This window comes from Juglans microcarpa x Juglans regia, chromosome 4D, assembly GCF_004785595.1.
Source record: "Juglans microcarpa x Juglans regia isolate MS1-56 chromosome 4D, Jm3101_v1.0, whole genome shotgun sequence".
NCBI lineage: Eukaryota > Viridiplantae > Streptophyta > Magnoliopsida > Fagales > Juglandaceae > Juglans > Juglans microcarpa x Juglans regia.
The window spans coordinates 34325183-34350376 of NC_054600.1; the positions used below are offsets into that span (position 1 = coordinate 34325183).

A 25194-nucleotide genomic window follows, 5' to 3' on the forward strand; every position below is an offset into this window, starting at 1 on the left:
TATACGCGACAACAACTATACGTGGAAAAATGACATTATCTACCTTTCAAACCACCAAGCTAGCAGTCTATGTCTGAAAACAACCAGTGGAGTTTTCTTAAGATGCAAAACCGATGACTACATCGGTTTTCTGTAGTTACAACTGCTGCAACTGATAACTTCGATCCTTCTCGTCTTCCTTATCCTCTTACCTTACATTTTTACTTCCAATAATTTATTCTGTGACAAGAATTATTCTGAATTTTGAGTGAAAGAACCCCACAAAAAGGACATATATGCAACATCTTTTTTCTTTTTTGGTTTCTGAGCAAATACATGCATCGTTCGCTTATATAAAACCATAAAAGTCAATTTATGGTACTGTTTCTATTATATTGTCAATAGGTATATATGATGAATTCATAAAGATTGTTATTATAACGGAAGAGTAATTATCTTAAGTGAGAATGTCTCTGCAACAGTCACTATCCTTTGGTCAATAAACTTATTCCAGAAGAAATGAGTCTGTAGTATTACTTTTCCACCATAAATTATGCTTGCTTTTCATTCTGAGTCGGGCTTGCTTTAAAAAAATAAAAATAAAATATATCTCAATACATTTAAAATTATTTTTTTAATCACAAAGTAAAAAAAATATATATATATATTTTAGTAAGCGGTCAAACTGAATAGTATAATTGGGACGGCAAACGAGCTTTATTCTTTCATTCTTACCGCAAAAAAAAAATTCAACTTTGGCTTGAATTATCTATATTTTCCCAACGCGAAATATGGGAAGCAAGACGATTTCGTTTATCCCGTGTGAACCCCCCAACAAACCCGTAAAACACAACGAATGACAGCGTTAATTTGTTGTAACGTACAAACAAAATATGAAACCAAAATGCTTTTCTATTTGGATGTCTATCCATCTGTTCCCTTTCTTATATCCAACGAATAGTGACCTTCTTCCCCTTTCACCGAACTTTCCTTGCTTTCCACTCGTTGCTCTGGCATTACTGCTTAGAAATGGAAGGAAAATATAAATTAATAGATGAATAAAGAATAAAGGATAAATAAATAAAAAAAGCAAGAGGGAGCCCTTTGGTTGAATTACTCCCCATACCAGAGGGCCAATTGTTTCATCGTGGCCGGGAACCCGTAAGACGCAATCTAAACATGCCATGTTTCAGGTCTGAGCAAAGCCCTTTTTTTTTCCCTTTTTATTTTCTTGTAATGAGATTTCGAGGAAAAGTGATGAAATTTCTTCTTTTTCTTTTAGGGAACTAAACAAGGCTATATCTTGATCTATCTCTCTCTCTCCCTCTATCTTTTTTTTTTCTTTTTCCCTTCTGATTTCGTTATTTTTGAGTTCTGAGTGGTGTTTTACTTCGTAATAGAATTTGCAGGACTGTAATAACAATCCTTCCTGGACTTAGGATTTTCTTGGAGAGATCTCTTCCTGGACGTTCATAAATGCAACTCTGCAGATACGTTCCACCTTGGCTCTCTTATCTTCTCGCATGCATGGGGTGAGTTTTCTCTTCCTTTTCTTTTCTTTCCTTTTATTTTTTCTAATTTATTCATCAACATAACTATTGCCCTCTTTGGTTGCTGTGGAAACGGGGGGAGAGGAAAAGATAGGACTTCAAAATATATTATTACTTCAAAAGTTATTAAGCGAACCAACGGAGGCTTAATAACTTTTGAATGTTTGCTTGCTGAGAAAAATGTCTGAGAAAGGGGAAACAAATTAAATCAACTAATCAAGTTAACCAAAATTTTTCAGAAGTTGAGATGCTGTGTAATTGTGATTATATTGACGCACTAGAGTATAAAATTTCTTGTCACGGCTGAGACGGTTTCTGATTGGTCCAGTTGAATTCATTTGGAAATTTTTGCGATGAGATATCAATAAATATAAGATTTGAGATTCTATTTCTTTTCTTTTCCTTAGCTTTCTGTGCGTCCAAACACAAGGGCGCTAGGTTCTCGATCTCAATCACCACTTGTGTCTTTCCAATTTCGAAGTGTTTTATGATTTCTTGGTACTTTATGGAATATTTCGGGTTTGTGTTTGCTTGTTCCGTAAACGATCTTTGAGATACAGCGAACAGGGAGATTTGTTGGGGCCTTTTTGTATTCATTTTCCATTCCTTTTCCGGAGTATTGGGATGTTGTTTAGAATATATACGTCAGATTTTTGCTTTTGTATTTGGGATACAATAGGATAGATCCATTGGGAAGAAACCCTGCGGTTCGTATGATGTTTCCTGGATCATATCTTTGCGCTCTTATGCTTTTGATGAGGGAAAGGTTTGGTTCAGTACTAAATGGAAGGCACTTTTCAGTGAAAGAAAGAGTAATTTTTTCACTTGTGTTTTTGTTGAAATAAAATATATTTGAAATTGATTTCTTCTTTTGACTACAAGAGGTTTGCTTTTATAAATTATGTTGCAAACCATGGCTTGAATTGGAAATAGTGATCTGGTGATGCATATTTGGTCATTTTAAGTTTATGGCATAATGTGGTGATTTCAATTCTTAATCTCGTATGCTTTCATAGGGCAATTTGGTAGCAAGGATTTCTCTCAGTTTTCATTGCTTTGCCAAATACTAATATATTTGGGAGATCAATTGCAAAATCATTTCATCCCTGGCCCCCCCACCCCCCCCCCCCCCCCCCCCCCCCCCCCCCCCCCCAAAAAAAAAAAAAAAATAAATAAATAACTAAATTTCCTCTTCTTTATGTTTTTCAGTAATTATAGTGGGATCAATAAATGTAAGTTTGGGCGGAGTTGGTCTCTCTTTTCCTCATTTTTCTTTTGGGGGAGGGGTATATTCGTGGCAGGGTGAGATGCAGTAAGGAAATCGGGAAATAATTGCTTGAAAACTCTTTATTTTTATTTCATATGCTGTATACGGTACTAATCTTTTTATGTGGTTAAAACCTGATTTGTAACAGAGCAGGGGCTGCCTTGGATCCTATCCTGAACCTAAATTAATTGTCACAGTAGATGAGCCAGCAAAGGGGAGAAATCAAGGTCGATCTTTGAAGAAATCTAGTGTATCAGAGGACTTCTGGAGCACCAGCACTTGTGAAATGGACATCAGTGCAATTCACTCCCAGAGAAGCATCTCATCAGTCATCACGCCAAACCATTGCCTTGATCCCCAGGGTTGTGGTGGCAGCATGAGCAACCCATCAGAATTCATAAATCATGGCAAGTTCTTATTTTTTAACTTCTTTTATTGACGCTTGGCATTAGGGTTTATAACAATCTTGCCAAGACTAGTGGTTATGAGAGACCTTCTGAGCTAGCTGTCTCTATATTTGCACCCATCGTTTCGAATATGAAAGGGCCTTGGGATGGAACTCTAATCAACTGTATTGAAGAAGCTTCTGTGCCAAATTGTGTGTGGTTCATGTATTAGTACTGCTCTCTGTTCTTGTTGTCCCACTCTTTTATAATTAAAAAAGGAATAAAAAATAAGACCATGATAAATGGTCTCTCGAGCTTGTTATTCCTCTCTCTGTTCATTTTTGTTTAATTTTTTTCGATATTATTGTTTTGTTTTTTCTCTGCAACCTCTGTATCTCCCTGGTGTCAGTTTAACCACTCTAATGATCTATATGATTGTACTTCTCGGCACCTATATAGTGGAGACAGTGAATAGGTTTTGACATGCTCCTGCTCCTTGATGTAATACAGTGGCTTGATTTTTATGTTGTCTTATAGATTGTTTCTCTCTTAAAAGAGAAGAAAAAACAAATTTCACCATTAATTCTCTCTTTCCATTTGCTAACATGTCTGTCAAAGCCAACTCTTTTTAATATTCAAAATTTGATGTACACAGGTCTGCTTCTATGGAACCAGACAAGGCTGCAGTGGCTTGGAAACAAAAGGTCAAAGAGCCATCCGCAAGTTCTAGAACCCAGAATAAGGTGAATAACTTCTTTTTCTTTTAATCAAAGAGAATTATACCTCACTTTTATGACATGTGGCGGAGGAATACTGTGGTTACAACTAGTATAAGATTTGTATATATCAAACAAAGGGATTATAAAGCAAAGAAGTGAGAACCAGACAAAAAAAAAAAAAAAAAGCAGAAGCTAGTTTCTTAAGCTTGGGAGTCCAGACTTGTCTAAGGGAAAATGACCAATCAGATCCTTAGGTAGCTGCTCCACATACCTGCAGCCCCCGAGTTTGCTAGCCCATCTGCAATTTTGATACCTTCTTGATACACATGCTGGATGGACTTCACAGTTCATAAGAGAAAAGCGCTGCATCACATTATCCCAGAGTAACTTCAACTGTTCAATACTGACTATTTAGAGTATTCTATTTAGCTGTTGTCATGCAAGTTTATATGGAATAGATTCTTCTGTTGATTTAGGTGGGGTTTAGATGAGATGGTTTTAGATTAAAGTTGAAAAAAATATTGTTAGAATATTTTTTTTAATATTATTATTGTTTTGGAATTTGAAAAAGCTGAATTGTTTATTGTATTTTATGTGAGAATTTGTGAAAATCGTAATGATGAGATGGGTTGAAATGATTTTGGTATCCAAACTGAGCCTAATGGGGTTGTCTCTGCCCCCCCCCCCCCCCCCCCCCCCCCCTAAAAAAAAACACAAAAAAAAAAAAAAGTATTAACAGTTAACAATATCAAGCATGTATAATTTGCTCAGTTGTAGTGACCTAATCAAGTAATCTTTAGTATTTTATTTACTTCTACATTATTTTAATACTTGCCCTTGCACGAATGTGCACCAGTTTTAGAGGTCTTGAATCCTTTATGTGAACGCTTAAATAGTTACAATCCCGCAGCTTTAGTAAGCCTGAGTCAAGTTATTTTGTTGTTTAATATCTTTCATTGGTGCTTATTATCTATATTTGATCAAACACTACATTGCTGCAGTTGGAATGCTACTTATGAAAGTCTACTCACGACCAACAAGCCTTTCCCCCAGCCCATTCCCCTTCCTGTAAGATGTCATTAACTATGTTGTTTCCTCTATTTTTACAGGTCATAAATGTTGGTTACCCTATTTCCTGACTGTTTATCTGATTTTAAATGACAGGAAATGATAGATTTCCTTGTAGATATTTGGGATCAGGAGGGTTTGTATGATTGAGGGCACAAACCCGGAAAACTCGAAACCTGTATAAATTTTTTTTTTCTTCTTGTTCTTCTTTAACTCTCCATTTGTACTAATTACATATCTGAGTACTACTGTATATTTGCAATCTATGCTCATCTGAAAATGCTTAGGTTCTCTATGGATGGGCTTGAAGAAATATATTGTATTATTGTGGCATCTTCTCTCTGGCTTTCTGTCAGCCTGTTTTTTTAGATACAAATCAAATCACAGCTTGCCATGCAGGAGGGTTTTGTATGTTGCCTAGAGGCTTACTAATTAACTAAAGTAGTCGTCCAGCCTCTCTTTGTTGCCAAGAGTCTTGTCTGTTAATTGTTCATCAATTCTTTTGTAGTCTAATAATTCTTCTCCTAATCCCGGATCAATCCATCATAGCAACAACACAAGGAAATGGGTGAGGGGGGTTGGTTACCCTTTCCGAGTTCTCCAATTTGGATGTATTTTTAGTTTAACTATGTAAGGATTCCTTGGAATCTCCAACAATTTACAATCATTTCACTCACTCGATTATTCTGGGATTATTGAAATTAAAATCAGAAAATATGTGAGCCAACTGATCTATTAAAATCCTTCTTTTCCTTTTGTTTTTTTCCCTTGTTATATTGATGCTGCGATGACAATGATTTTAGTGCTCAGAAACGCATATTTTTTTTTAATAAAATTTTACTGGTATACGAATGAGTTAATGGTATACGAATAATGGGAAAGGTTGAAGAAACGAGGAAATCTGGTGCAGATGAACCCAGCCACCATAAGCGGACATAAAGTTAAAGCAGTGTGTTTCACATTTTTATTGCCAATATGAGGCCACGGGTCATGCAATATCTGTCTTTTTTATGTTTCAGGTAACTAAGTTCATCTAAAAAAAAAGGGTAACTAAGTTCATATGATTATATCATATTAACTATAGTTAGTGGCGTCTGAAACCGTGTGTTGATTTCAAACTCTTTCATGCTTTATTAAAAACGTACTCCATTTATGTCCGTGTCTGTATTTCAAGGGCATTCCTATCACTCCCTTCAAATTTCTCAACTCTCAACTCATATGTACTGCTATATATATAAAAGAATTACATAAAATTAATCTCATAAATTAATTTAATTTCATTTGATTCGTTAGATTTATTTTATAATAAAAATAATTTTTTAACCTGACAATCTACATCAAGCCAAAACTGCAAATCAGCTTATGAAATTATTTTTACGTAATTTTTTTGTGACTAAAGTATTTTCTTAAATCATTTACGCTGCAAAATTTATTATTAAAAAAAAAACTCAATTTTCGTTTATTTACCCCCATTTTTCTCACCGCCCAGACCAATGGTACAATTATGCAGAAACGAAGAATTCCCTATTTTCTCGAACAAGAAAGGCTCACATCCCATGTGCGAAGGGACGTTGCTACTTCTGAAGACGATGGAGAGCGAAAATCCCTTCTTTGAATTTGACGAACCTTTCTTTTAAAAAAGGAACTCCTCTGTTGGGCCCACTTTTCTAATAATATTGAATTAGGAGGAGTTTATCGTCTTTTGCTTTCTTCTCTTGCAAACACGTAATCAATACTATAGCAATACCACGTTATCTTTCATTTCATTTCCTTTTAGAATAATGTTGTTATGTTAGCATGTACTCTCATTTTATCTATTCATTTTGATTCCATTTAATTTTTAAAATTTTTTTTTTACTTACTAATTAAAAAAATGACTATTAGTATATTGTTATATTTTTTAAAAAAAATGTTAAAAAAAATTAAAAAAAATAAATTTTACCTAGACGGCACGCTCAGCAGCTACTCTTCCTCTTGACAGATATAAAATATATTTTTATCATTTTCTTTTATACAGTTTTTAAGAATTTTGTTATAGATAAATTGGCGTGTTAGTACATCACTTATTGTAGAACACATTTAGTTAAAATAAATACTAAAATACCAATATTTTTTACAACTGTTGAGATGATGCACTCCCACATTTTATAAATATTTTTTTTTTCCAGACGTTAGAATGGAGTATATATTTGTGCATGGAAGCAAGTGGTGTATTACTGTAATAATAAAAAAATAAAGTCAGATAAAGCAGAAAAATGAATAAGTTGGGATGCATTTTGGGCCATAAAAGTTAGGGTAGGTTTATCATTTCAATTCATTTCCAATTGATCACTAATAAGATATATTATTTTTTTAATTTTTTATAAATAGTTAAACTCATCTCAACCTATTTTATATATTCAAACATATATTTCAATTTATTTATATTTAAATACATCTCAACAAAATTTATAAAATATTATTATTTACAAATTATCTAAAATCAATTTAAGAAGATCCAAACACAACTTTAATATGCTTTAAGTTATAAGGAGAGTCCGGAGAGGCTGATTTTTATGTAATCCTCGTGGATACCGTGGTAGAGTTCTCCGGTAATATTCTGAGTAGGTGGGTGGCTGCTCCCATGCTAATAATGCCATGCTTAGCTTTAAATAATACCAACAGAAAAATGAAACGTGGGTCTTTGATATGGAGCGGCTTTAAAAGTAATGTTACGTATAATCGTAGAGTGTGCAAGCGTCATATAATTATTTTAAAAAATTAATTTTTTATGTAAATTTTATATTTATTTTTTTTTTAAAGTGATTGTACAATATTTATATATTCATAACTACAACTATCATTTTTCAATTCCAAAAATGTTTTTGCTTCTTAGTCGGTGAAAGGTGAAGGAAGAAGGATGTAGACTTGATGAAAGTGTGGAGAGGTTTCCTTTTGTCACAGATTTTAGAACCTCTACCAAATGGCATTAGATGGGGCTTAGGAAGAGGCTTGTCTATATGCCACATTCCCACCAGACAGCTGAACCGCTCATGTTGTACGTGTTTGTGCTTTAGTTTTATAATGTGATGAAAATCATGACGCTAAGTAATTGAAGTCAATAAAATAAAAGCTTCTATGCCATGTTACTTATAAATATGTCATATTCCCTAAAAAGTCATTGATCAGATGCCCATAATGTTCATGTGTGTGTGTCTACATAAATATATAGATATATATATATTAAAAAAAACTAAAGCCTAGTACTGTAGAGACTAATCAAAATGTCCATATTTTACAAGAAAAGGAAAAAAAAAAATGAAGGGAGTCGTGGATTTCTTTGGTGGCACTGGCACATCACATGGGACATTGACCTGTACGTACGTAAGTGGGGAATGGGGTGGGGGCGTTCTTACAGTTTACCACACATTCAAAGATACAGTTTAGAGTTTACCACAAAGTCCCACAGGCAAACTTCTCCTCCCCACAAGGCTTGATAGTTGATAGCATTCTTTTTTTGGTTAAGACAAGCAGCAGCAGTAATTCATTTTCAATCTATAAATTAGGCATAAGCCTCGCACGCCCGCACGCTATAATGTCAAGTGTTTTTCATAACGCCACTCGCGTTACTCCATTTAAGATTTTACTGCATGCCCTTGATCACTCTCAGGTTTCGAGACAAGAACCTCATGCGTTGATACAATAATATTATGAACATCATCGATAAAAACCATATATAATCAGAAATGTCCATTTCCCCATCTGTCTATATATAGCCTTCGTACTTTACTTGAGTATCGACATGATTATCTACATATGGCAAAGATCATGGAGTTCATAGATGAATTTCCATATCACTTACCACTAATTTGTTTTTCCTTTTTTTATTATTTTATTTGTAATAAAAATTAGATAAATGATAATTGCAGTCATAAAATATGCTAGACTCGTATATTTATTTTGAAAAAAATGAGTAAATATGAGATCTACATAAAAAAAATTAATTTTTAAAAAAAAAATATGCAAGACTTATATATCTTATGATTGTATCTAGTACCACTCAAAAAAATATAATAATATTGCTCTAAATTTATGAATGACGTATATATCTAATCTAATCTAATGGAGCCAACCCACTTGCTTTAGCTAAAATTGCATCATAAGTTTATGGTGGAGCCTGGATCTAATTAGATGTGTTAACCATGGTTAATTTGTGCGAGTGTCAATAAGAATAATTCATAAATAGGGTTTAAAGTTGGCTTAGATTATTCAATTATTGTAAGCACGAAAAAATTAAAAAGAAAGTGCAATTGGGGATAACTTTGCTAATTAAGATGGGAAATATATACTAGATTATTGTCAAGTTGGACAAGCAAGTTAAACATGATTGAATGCGTGGGGTTCCAACTTCCCAAGTGGGTCAAAAAGCTGGGGTCGAACAATATTACACTTTGAAAACGCCACATAAATATTATATATACACACACACATATATTACAGGTACGAGGACCTGGTCTAATTAAAAAGTTGATGAACAAGGTCTGTCTCCCCCCAATGATCCGTACAACTCCACCATTCTTATTCTTATATATGTATGGGGAGTCCATGCTATGCAAATTGCATTGCATACAGAACCCCTGATAGCCAGCTGGGCCCTTTCTGTCTCCTTTCCTTTGAAATTGCATGTTGATATTTTCAATGGGAATTCCAACTACATTTGAATTATTAGAAAAATATAAACTTAAAGATCTTTTATAAGTAGTACTACTTCTATTTAGAATATTGAATATATTTATGCAAAATTAAGATTATTTTTTAATAAAATTACATTAATAATTAGTTGTGGAATGAATTGTAAAATAATTATTTATATATTATATATATCTGTCTATGGTGAAGATGGCAAAATGTTTATGTCCTCTTAAAACGTTTATTTATTTTGGATTTTCATTTTCAGAATATAAATAAAAGGGTTATAAATTTAATAAATGTGACAAGGCGGCTTTGCTTTAAATTTTTGGAAGAAGATATAAGAAAAAAGGCAGGGCCATGAGTAATAAATAAGACATGGTTTTTACGCAAAACCTTCATGTGTTGAAAAACGTGAAAACAAAACCATTCTTATAAGCACTTGCAATTAAGAATGTTATTTTCATGATCTCAATTAGCTATCTCACATGTAATGTAATGCAACTGGCCCTCCCACTTGCTCCCGATACTCTGCCTATATACATATATGCATATATATATCATGTGTGTGCGCATAATTACCCACATGTCGTCCCCTGAATAAGCAAGGATTTCGATCATATATATTATATGAAAAAGGACATTGTTGCACAACTGGATCCCTCAAAACTCATTAAAAATATGTAAAGTTTTGGGGGAGTTTTAAGTTGGCAAGAATCATAATATATGTGTGAGTGTATCTGTGTGGGTAGGGAGGTGTACCGGGATGGCTCAAATGAATCATTGATGCATGTGCAACTTTCGATGTTGGGAACACTTTGAAAAATGTCTAGTTGGACTAGGTGGTGTGTGTGTGACTTCATCTAATTTATTAGATCTATTTTATAATAAAAATAAATTTATAATTTGATCAATCACACCTAGTTACGTCAGTTTGTAGGATTATTTTTATGTAATCATTTTGTGACGAGAGTATTTTTCTATGAGTAATGCTACATATAGTCATAAAGTACGTAAGCGCTGTACAGTCGCTTTAAAAAAGAGTGAAGTCTACTATTAAAAAATTAATTTCTTTTTATGTAAGTCTTGTATTTATTTATTTTTTTTAAAATAATTACACACCGCTTACACTCTTACGATTGTAAGTATTATTTATTTTTTCGTATATATATGGAACGTACTTGGAAAAAGCCTTAAACTTAGACTAATATTACTCAACTTTCAATATCATATATCATTAAGCCGGATGGTCCCATTTTCAAGGGAGAGGAACCTACGAGGCTATGGCCACATATATATTAATCAGGCCATGTGAAAAAAGGGGTGAACTTAAATTATTTTATAATATGATAAATAAATGATGATTACAATATGAAATATTGTAAAACTCATGATCCGTCAGTTATATATGAATAAATAATTATTTAGAGGGAAGATAATTGTGGAAGATAATCTACAAAATAAATAAATAAATAAATAAATAAATAAAAGATGATATGGACTTAGACAAATGGGAAATGGGATCCACACGTGAATGTGACAGGGTGAGATAACAGAGTTTGGAGTATGTGATGATTATTCGGGGCCCCGCCCCCAAGAAAGTCCGATGGAAACATTAATTTCCTTTCATCGCAAATACAAATAGAAATACAAATTTAGGTGGATTAGCAAGTTTAACGAACGTACGTACGTGACACCAGCTTTATTCCAAGCTGGAAGTTTCGCAGACGTAAAATATATTTATTTATGCTCGTGCATGCATCTAGGCGCTGGCTTTATTACAAGGCAGTGCGTCATTGCCTCCCACTGCGCAGAAATTTAACTTCTATTCAAAACGCATCCCACGAAGCATTTTCAAGTCAATTAACGCGTAGTCAAAAATTCAGTGTATTTTCGTACCATTATTTCTCCTCCCCCTTCTATTGGTAAATTTCATTTCATATATATCCTCTATATCTAAGTCTTTTTTCTCGCGAGAAATATGAATTTTTCTTAATTTTTTTTTAGACAGGGAACAGGAAATTTAGATTTTTTATTTAAAGAACTGAATTATATACTATCATATCATCAAACTCTTGATCGATTTAGAGAAACTTAAATATTCTATTTGTTGTTATTAAAACACTAAGATAGAGAATTTAAGAAAATAATGTTTTTTTTAACAGAAAAATAATGTTATTTGTAATATAATTAACGTGTCATTAAGGTAGCATAATGTATTAAATATGACGTTATATCATGCTGATGGTGTTGCGAGTAGAGTAGTTAATCTAAGGATGTAACGGGTCGAAGACAGACTTAACCGAGCATCCAAACAAGTCATAATTCACCAAAAGGCAAAACCGAAAACCGCTTTTAAGGATGCCTGGTTTTCATTTGGTGGGAGAATCCACTTCTCAGCACAAATACATTGCATGTGGGTTTCCCTTGTGTGTATTGTCACGTACACAACCTCCCACGTTCCTCTCACGAATAAAAAGTGTTCCCCATTGACTCACCCCAGCCCTTATCATTTTGCTCCTCACCTTTTCTTTCTTCTCTCTTTTTTTCTCTACTTTTTTTTTGCCCTATCTCATAGGGTTTTCATGTCCTGGTAGTTCTGTTTCTCTCATGAACTCCTGCCCTAAAGCTCTGTACGAAGAGATTTTGGCCGTAGTCTTCTTTGGGTTTCTCTTTTTTGCTCTCTTTGGAGGGTTTTCTGGTGGAAAACGGTGCGGATTCGACCTCCCGGGGTTTTTTCAGCCGTACCCATGTCTAAGATCTTCGGTTTCAGCGGTAAGCTCTCGATTGCTTCGGTTATTTGTTTCAAATTTCATTTTTTTTTTTTTTATGATGATTCGCTTCGTGGGTCCGTTTGGAATCTCTGATTCTGTGGTTGTTTGGCTGGTATAGTTCTAGATCAGAGATGTATATTTTTGTTCTTGAGATGGGTTTCCTGGGTTATGGGGATTGTGGGTATGGGTCAAGTTTCGTTTTGTTTTTGTTTTTAATTCATGAGTATATACAACTAGTTTTCTTGTGATTTTGAGGTTGATAAGATGGGTTTTTTTGGTTTCTATGATGTTATGGGTTGTGGGCCGTGTTATTTGTGTAATTTAAGTTTTCACGGGAGAGCCTCGGATGTTTCCATTTTAATTTTTTTACTCATTTGCTTTGTAATTGTGAATATGTTCATCCTGCTAAGATGTGTTACTTATGTCAGATGTGTTCGATTCATGCGTTTTCTCATGAAATCCTTATTTCGTTAAAGTAGATGAAGATGGATTGATGTGTTGGAAGAGAGAGAGCCACTTTTTATGTTGGATCTGACGAGATATCTTAGATTATGCTGTTAATAATACTCTTTTGGTTGATGTTATGTTGGTGGGTGAGAAAGAAGGAAAAGGAAACTAGATCGAGGTTCGTGATTTGTTTTGTTTGTTTCCTATAAGTGTTAAAGTTGGGTTAGACTGGCTGTAGGGAGTATTTTTTTGGCCGATTGGGTCGTCACGGTACAAACTGTATTGCGGGGATTTTTTATGACGAGTATTACGGTAAATATTTAAGTTCGCCTCCTTTATCTTTTCCAAGAAGTTTTTTTACCGTTAAATAAAATTTTCCTAGAAGGTATATTGTTCACGAGGGAGTATTTGATTTGATGTGTTTCAGAAAAAGTTTTAACGAAGTACTAGTCGATTTTAATATTATAACTGACTTGTAAACTTCTGTTTTGAAGGTTACTTTTTTTTTTTTGTGGCTCTGTTTAATTGAGTTAATTTGGACTGTAATCTTTTGAAATGTTGTGAAATCTTGGAGGTGGTCTTTTGAGATTTGTGTGATTGGCAGTTTTATTGCATGCAATTCTGTGGTGTTCCAAGATCACAATTTAAGGGCGGCCCTCTGTGAGATGACTGGTGTCATTGGATTTCAACTGGTAGAAAGTGAAACGCATCGTCATTAATGGCTATGTTCTTGAATCATTATGAGATATTCATTAGATGTACTTATCGAAAAAAGATATTCATTAGATATACAACTCCACTATCTAGTTTGAGGTGTCTATTCTCTTAACTTTCTTAAATTTTTGTTTGTTTAATATAATCCTTTCATTTATCGTGGATACACCTTGCAGTGTCACACACACATTAATATACACAAAGATGTTGATTTGGGAATTGAAGGCTGATAATAATTTGAGTTGGTTGGAGTATGTAGTCTGAATTAGTTTATTTTGGCTCTCAGGAAATGGTGATTCTTGCACTGGGGGGTCAATTTACCCAAACCCCAAGGAATCTAGCCTCTTTTTGCCGCTTGGTCATCGCGTGGATGTCTATTTTCCACCTTGCAAGAGGTCTCGCATCCGTGCACCGTTCGTTTTCAGTGGAGAGAGGTTTGAGCAGAAGAAGCGTGCCTCTATTGAAGTTTTGCCAGATGAATGCTTCTTTGAGATCTTCAGGCGGTTGCCTGGAGGCCAGGAGAGGAGCGCCTGTGCTTCTGTTTCCAAGCGTTGGCTTACGCTTCTGAGCAATATCTGTCAAGATGAATTCTGCAGCAACTCAACCACTGGATATTTGAGGCCTGAAGAAAAGAGCATTGAGAATAAGGCTGAAGATCAGGAAATTGAGACTGATGGCTACCTTACTAGGAGCTTGGAAGGAAAGAAAGCAACAGATGTTAGACTTGCTGCCATTGCTGTTGGAACTGCCAGTCGCGGTGGACTGGGCAAGCTTTTGATCAAGGGAAGCAGCTCTGCTTGCAGGGTGACTGATGTTGGCCTCAAGGCGATTGCTCGTGGCTGCCCTTCCCTAAAAAGCCTCTCTCTCTGGAATGTTCCTTCCATAGGAGATGAAGGTCTGTTTGAAATTGCTAATAGGTGTCATCTGCTTGAAAAGCTTGACCTTTGCCAATGTCCGGAAGTTTCTGATAAGGCTGTGCTTGCAATTGCCAAAAACTGCCCTAATCTGACTGATTTAACACTAGAGTCATGTTCAATTGGGAACGAAGGTCTGCAAGCTATTGGACGCTGTTGTTCCAATCTGAAGTCCATTTCAATTAAAGATTGCCCCCATATCGGGGATCAAGGAATTGCAAGCTTGTTATCTTCCACCTCTTATGTTTTGACTAAGTTGAAGCTCCAGGCATTGAACATTACTGATGTATCTCTGGCTGTTCTCGGACACTACGGCAAGGCAGTAACTGATCTTGTCCTTATTAATCTTCCAAATGTAAGTGAGAGGGGCTTCTGGGTCATGGGCAGTGGCCTTGGATTGCAGAAATTGAAGTCCTTCTCAGTTACGTCTTGCCGAGGAGTTACAGATACTGGGCTTGAAGCTGTAGGGAAAGGTTGCCCAAACCTAAAACAGTTGTGTCTCCGGAAATGTGCTTTTTTATCCAACGGTGGGCTGGTCTCTTTTGCTAAAGCTGCTGGGTCCCTTGAGAGCCTTCAACTGGAAGAGTGCCACATGATTACCCAAGTTGGTCTTTTTGGTGCACTTTTAAACTGTGGTGCAAAACTGAAGGCCCTTGCCATGGTGAACTGCCTGGGTATGAAGGACCTAAATGTGGGATTGCATCTTCCATCACCTTGCAACTCCCTGAGATCATTGTCCATCCGTCACTGCCCTGGGTTTGGTAATGCTAGTGTGGCAATGCTGGGGAAGCTATGCCCTCAACTGCTGCATTTAGACCTGAGTGGGCTTCAAGGAATAACAGATGCTGGGTTTCTCCCCCTGCTTGAAAGCTGTGAAGCTGGTCTGGTAAAGGTTAATCTGAGTGGTTGTGTGAATTTGACTGATAAAGTGGTTTCATCCTTGGCTGAGTTGCATGGGTGGACTCTTGAAATGCTAAATCTTGATGGTTGTCGCAAGATCAGTGATGCTAGTTTAGTTGCAATTGCTGATAACTGCCCGTTGCTCAGTGATCTTGATGTTTCTAAGTGTGCGGTCACAGATTGTGGGATTGCAGCCCTGGCCCAGGCAAACCAATTCAATCTCCAGATCCTCTCAGTTTCGGGGTGCTCTTTAGTGACAGACAAAAGCTTGCCTGCCTTGGAAAAACTGGGTCAGAGTCTTTTGGGGTTGAATCTCCAACACTGCAATGCAATCAGCATCAGCACAGTTGATCTGCTTGTGGATCAGCTATGGAGGTGTGACATCCTTCACTAAGCTGGGAATGGGCTGAAAAATCCTAATTCCTGTGTCATGAAAGGTCGAGGTTGAATTAGTCAGGTGTCAGTAATTCCCGTCAGGTTGTGCTTAGCAGGTCGTGTTTTTTGGTCCATCAGCTATGGGTCTTTAGTCATTCAGTTACTCGGCTCCTTTTTCCAGGGAATACAGCCATTAACTCTTTTTCAGATTTCCTTCATTAGGAAATCTGTTTCCAGTTTTTTGCGCCAAATGATGGTGCTTCATTTTCTTAATGGCTGCATTTCCCTGAGAATATAGTTACCGGGCTCTGAATTAAGGTATCTTTACAATTATCGTGGTTTTTTATATTGCTGGGTGTCAGCACCTGTTGTTTTTAGCTTAGCCTTGTATCGGATATGTATGCCCTGGTGCATGCTAAGCTATTATCAAAGCAAAGTCTTTTGTACTGTTGTACAAGTTGCGAGTCTGTCCATTGTCTTTTACCGAGTCTCACGTTTTTTAACTTGTCGTCTGGACGTGACGGACTTATGGTTTGGTCTCTGTTTTCCTCAAAGGGCAGGTTATGTTCCTAAGGTGTCTGTTCCGGTTGCTCTTGGCAGTTTGAGTTTTTGGTGCCTTGTGTCTCTGGGGCTTTGGCCGTGGCAGCTGGTTATACAATGTCTGCCATGACAATCTCTTCTTCATGGAGGATTGTTTTTTTTCACCAAGCCCTAGTTTTTCAGGCTTCATTTGTTTGCGAACTGTGATCGGCAACCTCCTTACGATGTACTGAAATTGTTATCTGCCCTTTGTGTTGTAGCTGTTCACATCCTTTTGGGTGATGATAAATAAAATTTGTAGTCTTTATTTCTGTTTAGAGATGTGGATGTCAATGAAACCTGGTGCTTGCCTATTCAAGAATCTTTTTCTTGACGATCTCTGTTTTGGACATGACCCCCTTGATCTAGCATCGTGGAAATTTTGCTAGTTTGTCAGAACGTCCGTCTGGACAGAAAAAGCTCTCTCTCTCTCTCTCTCTCTCTCTCTCTGCTTATGTGTTGGACAAATTGGGGGCGTGAAATTGAAAACTTTGGTTTTAGGTGGTTGAAGAACCTGGGGACGTGAAAACTTATAGGGGGGAAAGAAGTTTTTGAAAGAAAAGGCTGATTGTAATGTGGCGGTTTTCATCATCCGTCACGGTGCCTATGATTCCAATCAAAAACAGGATTGAAAAGAAATATGGACCAGATTTTATGTTCTTGTTATGCAATGGATTGGTGTATGTGCTTTTGCTTGTTTCCATCAATTTCTAATCATTAGGCAAAATTCTTCCTTCCTTCCTCCTTCCTCACGTTTGTTCCAAAGGAAAATTGGGTTTTGTAACTTGTACTCTGTTGAACAGTAGTTACTTAGAGATTCTGCATGCGTGTCTCACACCAACGACAAGAAATTATGGATCGAGGACTGCCTCTTTCTAGTTGTTGGCACCCAAATCCCTTTAAAAAGAGCATGTAACTGACTCGTTTGTTTCAGAATTGAGTCAAGGACCGCTTTTCTCGCGTTGTTGGCTGCCTAATAAGCCTATGCCTAATCCTGTAAGCTCACTCCGCCTACTGTATTATGTAAATTAAATTCAGAGTAATTCTCTTCTTCTTCCTATTAAATTTTAGAGCAATGACACATATATTTATGGAGTGCGCAAGTATCATGCAGTAGCTTTAAAAAAGAATAGGGTCTACTATTAAAAAAATTAATTTCTTTTTATGTGAGTCGTATTTATTCATTTTTTTTAAAATAATTATACGATTTTTGTGCACTCACTGTAACTATCATTTCTTTAAATTTTATAGTCATATTTACCATGTTGCCATTTAATTAGTTTATCGAAGTACTATTTAAAATACAAGAGTCAAGACGTAGAATTAAGAGTAATATTTCTCTTTTTCAAAAAAAAAAAAAAAAGTAATATTTCTCTCAAATGTAAATATTTTGAAATCCATCTGTGTTAATATATTTTCGCTGGAAATCTCAGCGTCTAGTTTGGAGGGCCATGATTATGGGTTGATCAAATGTGAAGTATGAAATCAACAAAATAAGATTCAAAAGTCTGAATCTAAATGATAGACATATAGTTTTTTTTTTTTTTTTACAAATATATTTTAAATTAGAGATATTTTTATACTACTTTAATAAATATTCTTATTTTATAATAGGATTCTATAAAAAAAATTATAAAAGAATTGTGAGTGGATTATTAAATAGAAGACTACTATATCCACAAAGAAATTACATAAAAATAATCTTATAAATTAATGTGTCTTCATCTGATCTGTTAAATTTATTTTATAATAAAATAACTTTACAATTTGATGAATCACATCAAACCATATCAGTTTGTGAGATTATTCTTATATAATCATTTTTTTGCTAGAGTATTTTATAATTATAGATAATACAAAATCGATTGCGTAGTGATATACCAACCGAAACTTTATTTACGTGGCCGGAAGTTATGAAGCGAGATCAAGATCAACGGATTATGTCGAGGGATCACGCGGAGTCAAAAGGAGCGTTGTGTCCAATATCCAGGTACTTTCCTTCTTCTTCTATAAAACAACTATCACACTCATACCTGTTTCTTAACTTTGTTCTTTTCCACCACGCCCAGGATCTCTCATTCTTAACCCCAACAAAGAAAGAAAAATGCTTCTCAGAAGCGCTTCCTCACCAATCTTAAAATCATCTACTAGTAGGAGTATTTTCCAACCGTTTCCGGAATCGGATGAGGTTCTCCGGATCTCAACTTCTCGATCCCTGTCCATGTGTCTCTCGTCCAGTTCTTCATCTTCTCCTATCGACAAGAACCGGGCGATGAAGATATCTAGAACGATGCCGGACAGCAATCTAAGGCCCAGGAGCCTTTCTCTAGCGAAGAAGACAAAGATTAACCTCTGTGCGGGACTTTGTTCGGGAACGGCGTCGTCGAGGAGTTCGGTTGGGTTGGATAAAGGGTGTCTTTTTGGTTGTGGTGGTACTGTTGGGCGTGGCGGTAGTGGAGATGGCAACGAAGGTAATGGGCATTGGGATAATGGGAGTGACAAGATGGATGAGTATTACCAGAAAATGATCATGGCGTACCCTGGCGACGCTCTTCTTCTCGGAAACTATGCCAGTTTCTTAAAAGAGGTAAAGCCCACCGTCAATCTACGAAAACTATGCGTTGAAAAGTGCATGCATTTGTTGTTCTGATCAATGGAGAGGTTTTGGGTGGGTTCAGGTGCGAGATGATTTTGTGAAAGCAGGAGAGTACTGTGAAAAAGCAATTTTGGCTGACCCCGGTTATGAGAATGTTCTGTGTCTCTACGGGGACTTGATATGGCATAAACACAAGGATGCTCCTCGTGCTCAGTCCTACTTTGATAGAGCCATTCACTCTTCCCCTAATGACTGGTAACAACAAAACTAAATAAAAAAGAACTCTTACCAATTTATGGGTTTACAATTTTTTTTTTTTATCCTTTTCAGTGATTTATAAGATGGATTTCCTTCAATTCTGTTAGAAAATTTGGTGAGCTCGGTTTCGTAATCCACCGTTGGTTTTCCCCAAAGATTTTATTTTTATTTGTCTATTGCTTAGAAGTTTAATTTTAATCATGGTTTGGCTTTCTCCGAAAAATGATCAATCTTTGTTACGTATTTTACTTAATATGACTTGATTTAGAAAGATACATATTTGAATGACTTCATCTCCCCAATAAAAGAATTAACGTTGATTGTCTGAATATGATTCATCTGTGGATGCAGTTACGTTCTTGGTTCCTACGCTAAATATCTTTGGGACGCTAATGAAGATGATGGTTCGCAGGCAGTACCCTAGAATCTACATCCCAGATTAATGTTTCCCGAGGGTGTTCTCCCAGACCAATGTCTAATATGAAGGTTGCATCTTTTCCAGCCTTATTTTCTCTTCATTTTTTTAAGGATCTCTCTTGCCCGAATTTTGTTCAATACATTGGTTGAGTGCTTTTGGACCTTTTGTTATAATAAGCAGGAAATTGCTTGTCCTGTTAACGGATCCATCTCTAAATATCCCTACCATCTTTGTGATGGCTATCACACTCTTCCTTGGTGCTACAGATATTCTCAAACTCAGATTTGTCCTCGTCCTATGATGATATGCCTTGTCTCATCCTAATCCTTGCCATTGCATTTGATATTCTTGCCTTCCAATGTTGCCTCTATTGCTTGGTTGCGTCTTTCTTGTATACACCCTTTAATAGTCGATATCCTCTTCCTTACTCAAGTGTTGACAAAGATTCTGACTTTTCATGCGATCGCGTTGCATTCACTCTCAGCATGTACTTGATATTTGTCGTCATGCACATGGGAGTAGAAAATGGGATTCAGCTTGGGTAGACGTGTCCCTATCCCAACGGCCCAATCTTCAAGCCAAACCCAAAAACACAAAAAAGTCACAGAGAGGTGCCCTCGCGCAAACCTCCGCCTAAGCCCCGCCGGTAGCACTATTGGAGATCCTTTACTCGCACAGAGTGGATCCAATGAATAACGAAGTCCACGGCAAAAAACCATAATTTATAAGCGGTCTGGAACTTCATTCTGCTCTTAAAACATTCTAGAAAAACTCAGAGTTCGTACGGTCATCAAGATCCCCCCAACACAAAATCCTCCATCGTCAATACCCACTCGTGCAGAAAGAAACAATACCATTTCGTCCTGAAGTATACGATGGCAGAATCTCCCAATTTAAAAAAAAAAAAAAAAAAACATTTCCAAAGACGAGGAAACTGATGCTAAACTTACAAATGAAAACAACCTCACAAATAGTTACATACAGTGCTGCAAGCTGGAATGCAAACTTTAATGACAAGACCAGCAACTTTAAAAGCAAGCACACAAAATAACCAATGCTGCTGACTATGGACAAGACGACATTACAAACCATAATGCATAAATCCTTCATTCTTTCATCGTCAAATAATTCAGGTCTTATACCCTCTTATTTTCAGGAAATAGAGAGAGCTTCTCCATTAATGCACATCTCATTCTACTGCTGCATTTTGTTTAATGCTCCTATTGTGTGGGTTCTTGAATCAAGGTGGGTTGAGGCTGCTCTTCAACCAACATCCCGTAATCTTTACACACTTGAGTTTCACTTGGCTCGGCTGTGGGAGCTGCCCCCGGCTCTCGAGTGTTAGATGGAGGTTCATTTGTTGCAGCAGACATATCCATCTTCTCTTCATTTGTTGCATTGTCCAAGGTGGTCTCTTCTTCATTTGTTGTGTCGAGCAAGGTGGTATTTTTCTCATGTTTAGCTTTACATGAAGTGGTTTTTTCTGCAACTGGTTTGGAAAAATTAGTCTTTTCAGAAGGTAGTCTAGGGAGAGACTTTCGTTGTGGCTTCTTCAGATGGATGAGAGTTTTGCCAGGATTTTCCGTGACTACTATCTCATCCAAACTTAGCCTGCCTATTCTATCACTGCTACTGTTCCCTTCAGTCTCAGAGCTCTTCCTTCGGCCAAGCTTGGGAGATTTAGCTCTTGTTGGTGGTATCTGCTTCGAAGTAACACAGGCTTAATGAACAAAAAAAATTCCAATGTAATAACAATCCCACATGCTAATATCCAGTCTCATTTGTGCATGGCATAAAGAATTAGCATAGAGGATGTGTACGTAAGCTGGTTTGTGCTTCTTCTTTTTGGGGGGGAAGGAAAAAAACGTGAATATGTATGCCAGAACAGGCTAGCAAATCTATATAGATGTCACCATACATGGCACGTTTCATGTTGTGGACAGGAAAAAATGCCTTATGCTAAATAGCATAAAACCTTACCTTCTTCAACTCTACCTTAGGAGGCGGAGGCTCCTGATAGAAGCTTGGCATGGGGGTTGCTTTAAAGGCCAAACTCTTCCTAAGCATCTTAATTTCAGCTTCTTGTGTTTCCTTCAAACAATTGAAAAGTTTTCATGGTAAGGACATATTGCGCATGCAGACAACATTTCATCACACATACAAAAATATCACCTTGGACTTGGCTTGCAAGTTATTCCTCTCTACTTCCTTTGCATGAATCTTTTCCTCAAGTTTAGAATAGAACTGTACAACATAATAACAGAAGACTATATTACGAAGCAGGAGAAGACCACATAGTAATACAACCAGGAGTGAGTGTAAAACTAACCTCTTTCCGCTTCTCAGCTCGTTCATCACACCAAAAACTGAAACCATAGTTTGGAAGTGCAGCGGCCTTCCGAGATTTGGCATCTCCTCCTGAGGGACTTTTACTAGTGCTTAAGGATAAACTAATGGACTGCAGTATATTCTCATAACCACAGAAATAAATGTCAATGACACCCAATTGATTCCCTTTTACCCACAGAGTGAGAGATAAATGTTCAAAATCCAAAGGATACGAGGAAGGTTCCGTGTCATCAGCTTTACCACCAGGTTCTTTTTTCAAGGGCTTCGGTTTTGTCTTATCTCTGCATCCAGTAAATCAAATTTCACAAATAGGCACAGAGAATAGCTTAATCAATTTACTTGATCAAACATTTCAAACATAGATGGTTAGTAAGAGCATCCTACTCCAGTCTCACAAACTTAACATTAGTCAGATTTGGCGATAAAGGTTAAGAGCATCCAACGCATACAAGTTAGATAAGAAAATGACACTCAAGGTTAAGAAATACATACACAAGGCCTTCCGACAGTGCTGCAACAGACTTTCCAGATTGCTGTTAAAAGGGGATACAGCCAAAAAAAGATGAAGTAGAAGTGGCAAACTGAATTTAAAATACAGCCATGCTAAAAAGCAAGCCACCTTAAAAGTTTACCTTAGATAATTGAGCCTGTCTGTCATTGAATGATCTGCTTTTACTAGGCTGTGTTGGGCGTGAATTCAAACCAACTGAACCATTTGAAGTAGATGTTCTCTCGAAATCTTTTCCATCATTGATCTCTGTCACCGCAGCTGCTGAAGCACTTTTCAGGCTCGGGGCCTTTGCATTCTTGCTCTTTCCCTGAGCCTTTTGAGGTTTGGATTGCTTTGAATGATCTGCGTCTTTCACTTCCCCGTCCTGTACCATGGGCACACAATTGGTATTCAAATCATAAGGGTTTATTCAGCAAACAAATCAAATCAAACATAATAAAGCGTCCTACCTTAGATGTGGAGGGAACATCTGATCCCTCATTGACTTCCCCTGTAGATGAGTTAATAGCTGCATCAGCATCCAACTTAGCAACATTCTCCAAATTCCCATTTGGCACTGCAGTCTCTGAACTTCCAGCGGCAGTCACTTTTACATTATCTGAAACAACGCCATCCCCTCCATAGGCAGGAAGTTGCTCGTGAACACCATTTTGATGTGTTGTCTCAAGCCCGTCCACAGGTACAAGATCACCTGAGTCCATCACTCCAAGAACACTACGAAAAGCATAAATGGATGGAACTATGAGCTTACTCCTAAAGAAATTGAATAGAACTCCAGAACGAAGAGGGAAACGAAATTTAAAAGGTAAAAAAAAGGAAAAAAAAAAAAAAAAACAGAGAGAGAGAGAGACAAACAACACGGGGCAGGAAATGTATAAGCTGCTAGTCCTAATAAAGACACCACCATATTCTTCTGTTTTCAAATGACCGCACTTCTGTGCATGAAAACAAATCATTTAAAATTCAAATCTCACACACAAACACAAGCAATCAAATGTGCAGTCCAGCCAATTCTGTTCATTTTCCTACAGAGGATACTATGACAGATGGATGTCCTTTGGAAAGACACAATCTTCAGCAAATCGTGTGGAATTCGCTGTGCATTAGACTCTCTGACCACGTAAGATTTTGGAAAAAAACACAAGCTAAAAGCTTGGGGCATTAATAGCAAACCAATACACCACATCAGCACACAAGCTATCCTTCTACGCTCGCTTGGCCACTGCAGAAGTGTAGAAGAAGGCAAGTTGTACGGAAATTTGCCACTTGAGTAGACAAAAACCTAGTTTCAAACTAAAATTAAAAATTTTAATCTCTTCCGTTTTTTCAGCAACCATATCCAATTAAGGACTCACTCAGACACTAATCAAACACGTCAGATTAAATTTGTAAGCAAGATATCCAAATAAGCAAGATAGAGGAAAAGAAAAGGAAAAAAAAAAGAGGAAAATTCTAAGAATAAATGGATTTCCACATCAAGTACCAAACGCAAGCACATTCCGAAGATAAAACTTCACACTGATCTGCTAAATACACCAACATGCGACAAATCTTTTTTAGAAAAAAGAAAATCGATGCTCTGTTTGTTTGCGGAGGAAATAAGAGAAAACAGAATCCAGAATCCCAAATCTCAGTCGAGATTATCTAGACATTATTTTTCAAAGACGAAAACAACAGAGAAACCATTAGATTCAAAACATTCTTCAATTTCGTTCATTTTTCTGGGCAGCCCAAAGGGCAGGCCCAGATATTTCAAAATCGTTGCTCTTACCTCGAGAAACTTGCAATAATCAAATCTCCATTAACGGGGAATTAGCTTTGATTTAATCACGGAGATTTACTTGAACGCTTTGAAAGATCTATGCAGCACACCACACACATCACATACACACAGAAGATAGATAGAGAGAGAGAGAGAAGATGATAATGAAGATGGCGACAATGGATCGAAGAACCGAACCCTAAGAAAGGATCTGTCCGATTCAAAATTTGAAACTTTTGGTAATTTCCTTTCTTTTTTTACTTTTAACTTCTTTTTTTAATAGTATTGAAAGCCAAAGGTATAGAGGAATTGAAGGTTAGAGGCGTACTTTATATCAGAGGCCGTCGAGTTTCAAACCCATTTCCAGGAGAGAGAAATACTTCGGTTTGTAGGGACAGCGTGTGCGATTGTCGAAGACGGTTTGGTTCTTGTATTTACGGTTATACGGTTTTCCGAGGAAATACCGCAGGTTATACGGTTTTGTAAATGGGTGGCAACTGGCAATACAGCCACCGATTTTGGTCTAAATTCATATTTTTTTAATGCATTTTTTTCTGTATTTTTTTAATAATATTTCTATTTTAAAAAATATAATATCATTAAAAATATTTATTTAATCATTAAATAAAGAACGGTGCTACGTCCCCTACTCTCAACTTCCGCTAGGAGCTACTTAGGCTTAATTAATCTTCTTTTTATTTTTGTCTTTTTTACATATATGTTTTTTCATTTTTAATTTTTTTTAAAAAATAAAAAAATCACAATATTATTAAAAAATACTTCATTAAACACTAAGTAAAAAGAAAAAAAATCCAACAGTAACACCGAGCAGTAAGAACCAGTGATAAGAGTATCATTTTTTTTAATTTTTAGGGCGGCATTACAGTTACTACTGGTTCCCGTTAGTTATTTTAGTGTGTTTTTTTAACTTTTTTTTACATATATTTTTTTAACACTTTA

The 25194-nt window shown here is 36.4% G+C and overlaps 4 protein-coding genes across 9 annotated transcripts; 3 read left to right on the forward strand and 1 right to left on the reverse strand.

Annotated features, from left to right (window-relative positions):
- Nucleotides 1–885: 885 nt before the first annotated feature.
- On the forward strand, nucleotides 886–5376 carry LOC121260877. Of its 2 annotated transcripts, none has more exons than XM_041162938.1 (6): nucleotides 886–1172; nucleotides 1389–1511; nucleotides 2945–3203; nucleotides 3838–3925; nucleotides 4903–4969; nucleotides 5066–5376. In XM_041162938.1, the coding sequence occupies exons 2-6, from the start codon at nucleotides 1503–1505 to the stop codon at nucleotides 5117–5119; spliced, it is 477 nt and encodes a 158-aa protein (XP_041018872.1). In that variant the 5' UTR covers nucleotides 886–1172; nucleotides 1389–1502; the 3' UTR covers nucleotides 5120–5376. The 2 variants fall into 2 exon arrangements, with proteins under 2 accessions (XP_041018872.1, XP_041018873.1); XM_041162939.1 differs by having other exon boundaries at nucleotides 901–1172; nucleotides 2950–3203.
- Nucleotides 5377–12127: 6751 nt separating this feature from the next.
- LOC121259195 (EIN3-binding F-box protein 1-like) lies at nucleotides 12128–16618 on the forward strand. The gene is made up of 2 exons (XM_041160701.1): nucleotides 12128–12412; nucleotides 13859–16618. Exons 1-2 carry the CDS (start codon nucleotides 12388–12390, stop codon nucleotides 15778–15780), a joined length of 1947 nt encoding a protein of 648 aa, XP_041016635.1. The 5' UTR covers nucleotides 12128–12387; the 3' UTR covers nucleotides 15781–16618.
- A 1718-nt stretch (nucleotides 16619–18336) lies between these two features.
- LOC121259787 lies at nucleotides 18337–20293 on the forward strand. 2 transcript variants are annotated; one of them, XR_005939633.1, is made up of 4 exons: nucleotides 18337–18927; nucleotides 19019–19191; nucleotides 19546–19680; nucleotides 19793–20293. XR_005939633.1 is itself a non-coding variant. In XM_041161532.1 (3 exons), exons 1-3 carry the CDS (start codon nucleotides 18445–18447, stop codon nucleotides 19616–19618), a joined length of 729 nt encoding a protein of 242 aa, XP_041017466.1. In that variant the 5' UTR covers nucleotides 18338–18444; the 3' UTR covers nucleotides 19619–20293. The 2 variants fall into 2 exon arrangements, 1 of the variants encoding a protein (XP_041017466.1); XM_041161532.1 differs by having other exon boundaries at nucleotides 18338–18927; nucleotides 19546–20293.
- Nucleotides 20294–20521: 228 nt separating this feature from the next.
- LOC121259786 (protein WVD2-like 6) lies at nucleotides 20522–24716 on the reverse strand. 4 transcript variants are annotated; one of them, XM_041161531.1, is made up of 9 exons: nucleotides 24563–24716; nucleotides 22922–23186; nucleotides 22594–22836; nucleotides 22454–22494; nucleotides 22174–22242; nucleotides 21942–22044; nucleotides 21785–21856; nucleotides 21593–21703; nucleotides 20522–21312 (listed from the first exon to the last, which is right to left on the reverse strand). In XM_041161531.1, the coding sequence occupies exons 2-9, from the start codon at nucleotides 23171–23173 to the stop codon at nucleotides 20833–20835; spliced, it is 1371 nt and encodes a 456-aa protein (XP_041017465.1). In that variant the 5' UTR covers nucleotides 23174–23186; nucleotides 24563–24716; the 3' UTR covers nucleotides 20522–20832. The 4 variants fall into 4 exon arrangements, with proteins under 4 accessions (XP_041017465.1, XP_041017464.1, XP_041017462.1 ...); XM_041161530.1 differs by lacking the exon at nucleotides 24563–24716 and adding an exon at nucleotides 24244–24538; XM_041161528.1 differs by lacking the exon at nucleotides 24563–24716 and adding an exon at nucleotides 23956–24199.
- Nucleotides 24717–25194: the final 478 nt, after the last annotated feature.